The 11,121-nt window shown below is 55.9% G+C and overlaps 1 protein-coding gene across 1 annotated transcript; it reads left to right on the top strand.

Moving 5' to 3' along the window:
* Nucleotides 1-3,612: 3,612 nt before the first annotated feature.
* On the top strand, nucleotides 3,613-10,582 carry MRPS25 (mitochondrial ribosomal protein S25). Its single transcript, XM_004581325.4, has 4 exons — nucleotides 3,613-3,836; nucleotides 5,083-5,189; nucleotides 9,678-9,765; nucleotides 10,345-10,582. Exons 1-4 carry the CDS (start codon nucleotides 3,703-3,705, stop codon nucleotides 10,535-10,537), a joined length of 522 nt encoding a protein of 173 aa, XP_004581382.1. The 5' UTR covers nucleotides 3,613-3,702; the 3' UTR covers nucleotides 10,538-10,582.
* Nucleotides 10,583-11,121: the final 539 nt, after the last annotated feature.

Genomic DNA, 11,121 nt, shown 5'->3' with positions numbered 1-11,121 from the left:
AAATGTTCCTGCGTCATCTTGAGCCCTGTGCCGTGTTAGTCCTTGGCGCCGTTGAGTGAGGGTCCCCGAAGGGAGCTGGTCTTGGAAGCAGCAGATGGTGCTGGCCGCCCGGCAGTCTGACTGTCCCGTGGAGGGTCACTGAGTGGCATGCACTCTGAGGCTTTGTATGGAAGCTTTTTTTTTTTTGAAATAACACATGTTAGTGGTTGAGTGTGTGTGCACCTGTGTTGCAGGTGGCATTCAGCTGTCATGTCTCCCCTGGAGCATCAGAAGGCAGACCTGGCTCCTGCGTTGCTGTTGATTAAGGGCTCCAGATGACAAGTCAGTCACTGGAGTGACCAAGGGATAAGGGTGGACCCTGAGATTGCCTCTTCCTCGTTATCCCTGCCGTGCTGGTTAAAGGGCCATTTTACTCAAGTGCAGTGTGAAAGCCTTTTCTAACCCACCATGACCGCCTGGGCCTGCCACTGAGCCACATTCCCAGGCCTTCCTGTCTGCATTGGAGCAGGCCCAGGAGCAGCTTATTCAGCAGCAGCTGGCAGATGGAGGGGCAGGTGTTGACAGCTGGCACCCTGTATGGGCACCCATGGGAGTTCTTACCACTGCTTTCTGATCTAACTCCCTGCTAATGGCCTGGGGAAAACAGTGGAAAAGGGGCTCATTTTGTTGTTTATTTTTCAAATATTTATTCTTCTTCTTCTTCTTATTATTATTATTATTTGGAAAGGCAGATATTCAGAGAGAAGGAGATACAGAGAGAAAGATCTTCCATCTACTGGTTCTCTCCCCAAGTGGCCACAATGTCTGGAGCTGAGCTGATCTGCAGCCAGGAGCCCCCTCCTCATCTCCCATGCGGGTGCAGGGTCCCAAGGCTTTGAGCTGTTCTCAACTGGATGGGAAGTAAAGCAGCAGGGACTTGAATTGGCGTTCATATGGGATCCTGGCAGATGCAAGGTGAGAATTTAGCCGCTAGGCTATCGGGCCTTCTTTTTTGTTTGTTTTAAAGATTTTTTTTTTTTTAAATTGAAAATCCTGATATATAAAGAGAAGGAGATATAGAGAGAAAGAAAAATGGTCCATTTTGTTTGGGTCCCTGTTACCCATGTGGAAGGCCTTGATGAAACTCCTGGCTCCTGTGGCCGGGCCTGGTGCTGGCTAGAGTTCAGCCTGGTCTGGGTCACAGAGTCAGTGAAGACTTGGGTATTGAAACCCAGGTCTGATACACTCCCGTGGACTTGAAAAGCTGATGCTCTCCCTAAAGCTTCAGGTCTCTTCACTTGGTCTCAGCTCAGACACATGAAGAGTGTGGACCTTGTCACTTTGTCCTTACGACAAGAAAAAGCTAGAGAAGTGTAAGTTTTCATGGATCCATCAGATAATTGGGTTTGCCATGTTGAAACCTAAAGGTGAGCCACGCTTCACACAGCTGGACCCGAGGCCTGGAGCTGAAGCCCTGGATGCAGCCGCTGGCATGCTCACTGCTGACCAGGGACCCTGCTGGAGGCTGCGAATGAAAGAGCAGGCATGTGCGTAGTCCACACAGCTGTGGGCTCTAAATGGTAACCCTGGAGAGTGGACTTGGTCACTGAAACAACAAGTGTTCTCCATGACAAAGCTCTTTAGGGAACACCCAACACTTGCCTCTCATATTCGACCAAATTTCAGAGGCCTGGCGCAGTAGCCTAATGGTTATAGTCCTTGCCTTGAACACGCCGATATCCCATATGGCCACTGGTTTTAATCCTAGTGGCCCTGCTTCCTTTCCCATCCAGTTCCCTGCTTGTGGCCTGGGAAAGCAGTCAAGGACGGCCCGAAGCCTTGGGACCCTGCACCCACATGGAGACTCAGAAGAGGCTCTGGGCTCCTGGCTTCAGATCAGCTTAGCTCTGGCCATTGCAGGCACTTGGCGAGTGAACCAGCAGATGGAGGTCTTCCTCTCTGTGTCTCCTTTTCTCTGTATATCTGCCTTTCCAATAAAAAAAATATTAAAAAAAAAAGCTGAACTTCACTTCGTGTGATGTGACACAGGTAATACTGCCCCACTGCCAACAGCAAATTGCAAGCACACTGAGGGGGAGAAAAGATGGGAGAAAGCAAACATCAGACCTCGAGGCTAGAGTTACCAGGAAATGTGAAGCACAACGGGCGTGTTGTTGGGTCAAATGGTAAAAACATTGCTGGAAAAGCTCAGTAATGCAAGCAGATGAGGAAACTGGAAAAGAATCTCAAGGAAGTGCTAGAAACGCAGGCAGTGTAACAAAGGGAGAATGCCTAAATGGGTTCCTGGCTAGGCCGGACACAGCCGGTAATCCGGGAGACGGAAGTGCCGAGAAATGAAAACAGCAACGCACACACCATCCCAGAGCTATGGGACAGTCCCCAAATGTAAAGTGTATGCAGGCAGATTTTCAGCAGGAGAAACACCAGATGAAGAGGAAATATTTGAACCAAAAACTGTCAAATCTGAAGGGAAACATGGAATGCTGGCGTGGACCAGCCCTTGGAAAGGATTCTCTGGAAGTTTCCCCCTTCTTTTCCTGACAGCTTCCTCATCTTATTCTCTGGCAATCTTTCTTTTTTTAAAGTTCCTGCTTTCTTAGAAGAGCTGACTTGCTGGTGGGCAGCTGCCCCATCCACGGTTCCCCTTTCCGGTCCCTCCCTGCCTCACTGGTAGGGCTGCGGAGCCCTGAGCGGTCACACAGGCAGGTTCGAGTCCCGTACTTCGGCTTGCTACTGGCCAATTAGACCTACATCATAGGCTATCTGTGGCCTTCATTCAGTCTCCCAAATCTACACCTCTGTATCTCAGACGGCATAAAGATGGAAAAAAGCTTAGAAAAAAAAAAGAAGGAAAAGTTACATAGCTGAGGGGGACATGGCCACTGAAGTACAGACATTCAAGCACAGTCATGGAGAAATGTGAAAATCGCAGCTGAACTACCCGAGCCACAGGTGTGGGTGCCTGCTGAAGGTGCTAGGGCTTTTTTGTTTAACTCTTTGGGTTTTTTTTTAAGATTTATTTTTATTATTTTCTGCTAGAAACTCAGATATACAGACAGGAGGAGAGACAGGTAGATCCGTCTGATGATTCACTCCCCAAGAGGCCGTAATGGCCAGTGCTGAGCCGATCCGAAGCGAGGAGCCTAGAACTGGCGCCCGCATGGGATCCCGGTGCGTTCAGGGCAAGGATTTTAGCCGTTAGGCCACTGCGCTGGGCCCAAGTGCTAGGGTTTTTAAAAAACAAAGCACAAACACCTCACCAACCTAGTATTCCGTACCTGGAAAATCATCCCAGCTTGGAAAAATAAAAGTTTCTTAAAGTGACCCGAGTTTTTCGGAGTACATCTCCACCGCCTGTTTTTGAGCAGCTAAAGTAGGATCCGAAAGCGTTTTTCCCCCTTCGCTTTAGCAAGTCGGTTCGCTTTTGAAAGTGCTCATTTTGGAACTGCAAAGTTGGGAGAGATACCTGAGCTGTATCTGCAACTAGAAACCTTTGAAATAACTTCCCGTGCGCGAGTGACTGCGGACTCCAGCAGGTGGGTGTGCCAGCGCCGGCCCGCCAGGACCACAAGTCCCAGGCTGCCCCGCGGCGCGGCGCGAGGCCTGCCGGGAGAGGCGACGCGAGGTCGGCCTGGGCGCCCGGCCGCCGGGGTCCGCGTGTCCGCCTCGCCCCCGGCTCGCGGCCGGCCTCTGCCCGCCGCCATGCCCATGAAGGGCCGCTTCCCCATTCGCCGCACCCTGCAGTACCTGGGCCAGGGCGACGTGGTGTTCAAGGACTCGGTGAAGGTCATGACGGTGAATTACAACACGCACGGGGAGCTGGGCGAGGGCGCCAGGTCAGTGGGCGCCCCGGGGAGGCCGCGACGGGCGCCGCCGTCCCACGGGCTCCACGGCCGAGGGCCCGGAGGGCTGGGTCGGGCTGGCCGCGGTCGTGGCGCGGGTGCGGGACGGGGACTGCTCGTCTGTGCGCTGCGGCGTGGCGCAGGACCCCGCAGCCCCCTGGCCCCGGGCGGGGAGACCGGGCCGGTGGCGGGTGCGGTGGGAGCGGCAAGGCGGGGACACCTGGTGACCGCTGGCGGGCGGGAGGCGGCCTCGGCTCTCCCCCGGCTGGTCGCCAGCCCCGTTCTCCCCGGGGAGTGGGTGCTGCCTCTGGGCAGAACCCTGGTGACTGTTAGCCTTGGTATCGCTTGCTCAGTGCTGGGCCCTGCAGCGCCAAATGGGCTGGTTCTCCTTTTTCTGAACCCTTGTTTTTCCTGGAGGCAGTAGCTGTCCTTGTTGGTTTTCAGCTGTGGAAATCTGAGACTTTCTATCCTCCCATCGTTTTAAACCGTTCTGCCAGATTAGCCTTTGCATGGCTGCCGCCTTCCTGAGTGATCAGGAGGCATACAGCAGCCACCTGTGGCCCACGAGCCAGCACACCTGCCGGCCCTGAGACCCGGCTTCGTGGTGGAAACAAGGGTGCGTTGGCGTTGCCTTTAACTAAAGACTGCTTAGCAGAGCCAAGGCAGCGGTGGGAAAAGAAGGCGGCCCAGGGACAGGGAGACCCCAGGTCTGCAGGAGCGAGGGAGTGTGACCCGGGGAGCCTGCAGATCGAGCCTGCCGGCTGGGGCGCAGCCAGGCTGACGTGCCCACCCCAAGGCCAGGGCCCATGAGTCCCAGAAGGCTGTGGGAGCTGACTTGCCCCTTCTGCCTTAGAAGAGGTGCTGGGAATTCCCCGCTCTGGGGGCGGAGAGCTCTGAAGGCCGATGTGTGAAATCGCTTAGTCGGCACCACTAAAACTCTGCTTGTCCTTGGGGTGCAGGGGATTAAGCTGCTGCCCACAGAGCCGACATCCATTTGGGTGTTGGTTCAGGTTTCTGCTGATGGGCCTGGAAAGGCTCCCCCCACCCCTGGTGGCCCCAAGCACAGCTCCAGCAGAGAGTGCACATGACAGCGGGGGTCCCAGCATCCAGGAGGTGCTGACCTGGCCTGTGGCTTCTCCTGGCCTCCTCAGGGGCTCCTGAGAGCCCTGGATTTTCTGGAGGAAGTGCCTGCCGTCTGAGGGTAGCCCTGTTCCTGAAGGCTCGTTTCTCGCCTCTGCAGGAAATTTGTGTTTTTCAACGTTCCCCAGATCCAGTACCGAAATCCCTGGGTGCAGATCATGATGTTCAAGAACATGACGCCGTCGCCCTTCCTGCGTTTCTACCTGGGTGAGTGAGGGCGCAGCCCCTCTGTTGCGACTCGTGTCCCTCAGTGTCCTCGGGCTGGGCACGCCGGGCTGGCCCAGGTGTGGCCTCGGCCCTCCCCCTGCCTCTTAGCCTCACATGGCGCCGTGGGGGGTTGTCTCCCTCGCAGATCTGTGCCACCTCGGAGGTTCTTTATTGCCGCAGATGCACAAGAAGCTAGCCTCACAGGCATGTGGTGTTCTGTGCAGGCCCAGTTATGCACAGGGGACGGGTGTGAGGTCGCCTGGGCTGCCCTGGCCCTGCCTGTGGTGATGAGGTGCTCCCTGGTGTGGTCCTCCTGCCAGGGCAGGGGGGAGTGCCTTGTGGGCTCCACCTGGCACCAGCTGGCGCCGGCCCTGTAGGAGTGGCCCTTGTGGCCAGTCGGGCACTGGCTGTGCGTGTGTCTGGGGAGCCGCCAGGTCGGCTGCCAGGGTGTGATGCTGCTGCTGCTGGGGCCTCTGGTAACCTTCCTTCGAGTTCAGTGACTGGTGCTGGGCCAGCAGCTTGTCTCATACCTGCTCCCTGGGGAGCCTCCCGTTGCACGGGGTCCCAGTCTCCCTGCGTGGACCTGGGGCTTGGCTCAGCTACACTGCTGGCCCAAGACCCAACACGCCTGCAGCACTGGGTGCTCTGGGGCCCTCATGCAGGCGCCCTCCCCCAGGAGCGGGGCGCCACAGACCCTGTCTCCCTCCTGGACACTGCACTGCTTTTCTCTGGGTGATGGCCTCCACATTGGTGCTGGGGCTGCTAATGCTGGTGCCTGGGCCCTGAGACCTCCTTGGGACTTGTCTGGGTGCCACTTCCTCTTGGTTTTGACCCTGGCACAGCCTCCTGGTGTGTGTCTGTCCCATGTGCTCCCCCTTGTTCACAAGTGACGGCCCCACTGCTCCATCGTCCTCTGCCTAGGTCCCCAGGCTAAGGGGCCACAGCGAAGTGTCCCTGGGAGGTGCTCTGCTGTGTGTCTCCTGGGGGCTGAGGAGATGTGGGCTGGGCAGGACAGTGGCAGAGTCAGGCTGGTGGAGCAGGGCACGTCATGCCATTGGTGATGATTTATGTGGGCATTTTTTTAACAGCTTGATTTATTTGAAAGACAAATGTACACAGGGAGAAAGAAAGTGACGGAAATCTTCCATCCGCTGATTCACTCCCCAGGTAGTCACGATGGCTGGGGCTGTGGGTGCAGGGGTCCTGGCACTTGAACTGCTTTCTGCTGCTTTCCCAAGTGCATCAGCAGGGAGATGGATCAGAGGTGGAGCAGCTGGGTTTTGAAGTGGCACCTGTACTGAATTCTGGTGTTGTAGCTGGTGGCTTAACCTACTGAGTCATGCCAACCCGTTTGGGTTTTAAGAAAATGAATCTTATTGATATGATTCCCACCCATAATGCAATGCAGTGTCGCAGGCCTGGTCCTTGTTCTGCCTGAGACATAATATTCCTTAGTGCCTAATCTTCCCCCTCCCGCCCTCTGCCAGGGTGCCTTGTCAGGTCTGAGCGGCTGCTGGCGAGCCGGTTCCACGTCACTCATGGTGGTGCCGCGGTGCCCCCATTCCCTCAGGTTCACCCGTTGCCCCATCGCCTATTGCCACGTCATTTTTGCTTGTCCCGTTTTTGCGCTGCCCTCTGAGGAGCTGGCCTTGTGGGCAATGCTGAAATAGGAATGATGAGGGGGGCGGGGCAAGCCCAGGTCTGACAGGTGGGGAGGTGCTGTGGGAACAGAGAGCCAGCGACAGCCGTGAGGGTCCTGGCCAGCTGTGGTCTGGGTGGGCAGCCCTGGCCCGTGACTCAATCTGAGGAGCTGTTGGCTGCCCCAGTACGAGGCCAAGGAGCTTGGGAGACCCCACGTTTGTCCTTCCCCTCCTGAAGGCCTGGTGGAGGCAGTGGACGACCAGCCGCTGGCTGCGACTCCCTCTTGCTTGGGGCCCCAGATGCTGTTGTGGGGGATACACGCTCAGGACCACACTAAGTTCTAATTCCCTCTAAACAGCCAGCTTATGTGTTGATGATTAAGTTACTAGCACATGAATTTTGGGGTCACTTAGAAGTCTAAGCAAGTGGGGTGCCTCCATGGCTGCTGAAGGGCTTGTCTGGCTTTTGACTGCCCAGAAGAAAGCAGTGAAGGAAAGCTTCAGTGGCCTGGTGGAGGGCTTTTCTGAGGTCACAGCGAGTGGCGCTAAGGGGCACACAGTGCCGCTGCCCGACACTTAGTAGTTTGAGAAACTGCATAATTGTGGGGTTGCTGACACTGCCACCTGAGAGTGGTTCTCATGGCCCCCATCCTCACCCTGCAGCGCCCTGGTGAGCAGGCAGGGTTGCCTGTGCTGCTGGGTGCATGCTTGGTGGTTCACCCAGCGCAGGTGCACTGGCTTTGGTCCCCGTGGGTGGAAGTCCGTGTCGGCTCTGCCCTCCTCCGGGAAGGCTGCGGGAATGGGGCTGTTTCTGGATCTCGCTCTCACCGCAAGCAGGGGAGCCGCTCCACTGAAAGGAGCGTGTGGCTAAACTGGCGGACTGGGTGGTGCTGAGTGATCCGCCCATCTCAGGGTCCTTAGCTGTGGTCACATCTGTAGGCCTTTCCCAGGTTCCTTCGAGTACTGTTACCCTCTCTACCCCTAAGTCTGAAATCTGAGCCATTCTGTAGGCTTTTCTCCTTGAAGGTTTTTTGTTGATTTACTTGATAGGCAGTGCTGTAAAGAAAGACACTGAGAGAGATCTTTCATTTGCTGGTTCACTCTCAAATGGCCAAGTGACTGAGAGGCCAAGGGGAAGCCAGGACCCTGGAACTGAGTGTCCCATGTGGGTGGCGGGGGCCTGTGCTTTTCTCAGGCACTTTAGCAGGGAGCTGGATGGGAAGCAGAGCAGCTGGGACTAAACTGAAATGCCAGGGGCGTGCTGGCTTTGTAGGTGGCAGCTGGCTGGGCCGGGTCACAACACTGGCCCCTCAGTGAAGCTTCACTTTGTGTTTCCTCCAAGTCTTTTTGTCTTTATTGAGACAGAACTCTCATGTGCTGTCCCCAACCCCCAGTGCCTACAGCTTTGTCTGGATCTGGTAGCAGCGACCCAAAGACCTGAGCCATCCTGGGGTGTGCAGCAGCAGGAATGTGGACCCCAGAGCCGAGCCAGGACTTGCCCCTGAGCACTCCGAGAAGGGAGTGCCTTAGCCCGGCACCACTCCTGGCTCGTTGTGCTGTGTCATATGCTTTTTGGCCAGTTACATTTGATCTGAAGGGTATGAGTTTCTTTTTTAAGAAGGTTTATTTTCAGTGGAAATGCAGAAAGTTAGATATACAGTGAGGAGAGACGAAGATCCTCCATCCTCTTTTGTTCCCTTCCCAAGTGGCCAGTCTGAAGCCAGGAACCTCTTCCGGGTCTCCCACGCGGGTGCAGGTCCCAAGGCGTTGGGCCATCCTCGACTGCTTTCCCAGGCCACAAGCAGGGAGCTGGATGGGAAGTGGAGCTGCCGGGATTAGAACCGGCGCCCATATGGGATCTCGGCATGTTCAAGGCGAGGACTTTAGCCGCTGGGCCACCGCGCCGGGCCCGGGTAGAGTGTTTTGCTTCTTTGCATATGGGGCACAGCTCGTCCCTACACATGTCTTAGTGGGCTGTGTCTGCAGGCTGGTGTCCTATTGAGTATAGAAGTTTCCACTTACTAATGGCCTCAAGAGCAGCAGTGACTCCAGACCTTGAGTCCTGCATCCATGTGGGAGACCAGGATTGAGTTTCAGGCTCCTGGCTTTGGTCTGGCCAGTGCAGCCATTACAGGGTGAATTAAAGAGTCAAAGAGCTCTCTCCTCTGCCTCTTCTGTAGAAAATCATTGTGGCTATTTTTGGTCTCTTGTGTTTCTGATGAATTTCAGGCTCAGTTTTTTGTGAGGTTGATAGGAATTGCATTGTTTTTCCAGATCAGTTGTGGGGGGATGCTTAGTGTGGAGGCCATCTATGGATTTAAGTTCTTTCTGGTAAGATCACACATGGTTTTGGGGCAAATGCAGTGGTGCAGCATGCTGTTCCTCTGCCGTGGTGCCAGCATCCCGTTTGGGTGCTGGGTTGTATCCTGGCTGTTTCACTGCTAGTGGACTGGGAAAGCAGCAGCAAATGGCCTCAGTTCTTGGGTTCTGCAATCATGTGCAGGAGACCTGGAAGAAGCTGCCAGCTTCGATTGGCTTGGAAGAAACTCCTGGCTTCGGATCGGCTCAGCTCCGGCCATTGCAGTCACTGGGGAGTGAGCCAGCGAATGGAGTATCTTTCTTCTCTCCTTCTCTCTCTAAATCTGACTTTCCAATAAAATTAATAAATCTTTAAAAATTAATCTTAAAAATCGTACATGCCTTTTTACGTGTTCGTGTTCTAAGTTTCAGTTCTTCCCATGGCTGAGGAAGAGGTGGGTTGCTCAGGGGTCCTGTTGTGTGTTTTCTGTTCCACCCCTGTGCAGTCTGCGGGTGTGCACTGAGAAGCCTATTCCTTGTCTGTTTCCAGATTCTGGGGAGCAGGTCCTGGTGGATGTGGAAACCAAGAGCAATAAGGAAATCATGGCACACATCCGAAGGATCTTGGGGAAGAGCGAGTGAGTTGCCTGGGTGACCCTGGAGGGGACCCACACTGGGCTCGGCCTGTACAGGCTGTGGGTGCTAACAGCCTGGGCCGTGGCCTCGCCTCCGCTGTGGCTTGGCTGCCCTCCCCACAGCCTCACAGCCTGAGCGCCCTTGGCAGTCCAGGGCGAGAGGGGTACTGGCGGGAGGCCAGAGCACTGCTCTCCTGAGGACTGTGCTGCTTTTCTTGGGGTGTGCAGATGTCTACCCCCCCATGGAACGTCCCCTCTGCCTGCCATGAGGGAGAGAAGGGGAGAAAGCGAGGCCCAGAATGTTCCTTGGGGAACCCTGGGGAGCATTCCCAGGGGCCTGCTGGTGTCCCCATTAACTGGGCTGTTCTTGTGGGCCAAGCAGCAGGCAGATACTTCCCAGTGCCCTTCCCGCTTGTACAGCCTTCCTCCCTGTTTGAAGGGAGTGTGTGTGGTGACGGGGAGGCTGGGGTATAGGCTCTGGGAGTAGAAGGGTTAGAAGGCTCAAGATCCGGGTCTCCCTGGCTCTGCCCACTGGCCCTCATCCTGCTGCTCATGCTTGGTGCTGTCTCTGCTCTTTGCCAGGGAAACACTCAAGAAAGAGGAGCAGGAGAAAAAGCAGCTCTCTCACCCAGCCAACTTTGGCCCCCGGAAGTACTGCCTGCGGGAGTGCATGTGTGAGGTGGAAGGGCAGGTGCCCTGCCCAGGCCTGGTTCCATTACCCAAGGAGATGACAGGGAAGTACAAAGCTGCCCTGAAGGCCAGTGCCCAGGACTGAGGCCCAGGGCCCCTCTGCTTGGAGCGGCGGCTCTGACCTTGGTGGAATGGGATTCTTACGGCCCCAGGTTCTCTTTCTGACATGCTGGAAACCTTTTTGCAATAAAAGGTTCTGACACGCCTGTGTTACAGAATGAGGCAAGTGTCTGGAGCCGAGCTGCTGACTGGCCACGTGGTGCGGCCAGAGGCTGGCCGGGGAAGGTACAGGCCCTGGCTCTCTGCATCCTGTGCCTCTTCCTTTAGAGTCCAAGGGCTGCCATGAGCAGGCAGTGTGGCCAGCCCTCCCTTGAGGTCACTGGGGTGCTTTTCAGAACCTGAAGGTGACTCCTGGTGCCAGCCTTCTCCTTGGTGGCAAGGGGGAGTTACTGGCTGGGAGCTCAGGTATGTGCCTGCCAGCCACCTCTCACCGTCACTGCAGCCACCCTGTACTCCGGAGGCGGAGACTTGGGAGAGGTTAGTGATGTCACCATCGCACTGTCGCTTGTTCTTTGCCTTCAGCTGTCTGCAGACAGCAGAACCCCCTTAACTAAACTCTGCTAGGGAGGCTGGACTTGGGGGCATCGTGCACAGTGGTTGCAGGATCAG

Source organism: Ochotona princeps, chromosome 21 (assembly GCF_030435755.1).
Source record: "Ochotona princeps isolate mOchPri1 chromosome 21, mOchPri1.hap1, whole genome shotgun sequence".
In the NCBI taxonomy this organism is placed as follows: Eukaryota; Metazoa; Chordata; class Mammalia; order Lagomorpha; family Ochotonidae; genus Ochotona; species Ochotona princeps.
The sequence above is the reverse complement of the archived record's forward strand: the minus strand, read 5'-3'. Positions and strand labels throughout refer to the sequence as shown.

Excerpts from the sequence above, each read along its gene's own strand:
- MRPS25 (XM_004581325.4), top strand. The coding sequence starts at position 3,703 with ATGCCCATGAAGGGCCGCTTCCCCATTCGCCGCACCCTGCAGTACCTG. Across the intron at positions 3,837-5,082 it reads GAGCTGGGCGAGGGCGCCAG|GAAATTTGTGTTTTTCAACG; the intron begins GTCAGTGGGCGC and ends TCGCCTCTGCAG. Across the intron at positions 9,766-10,344 it reads AGGATCTTGGGGAAGAGCGA|GGAAACACTCAAGAAAGAGG; the intron begins GTGAGTTGCCTG and ends GCTCTTTGCCAG.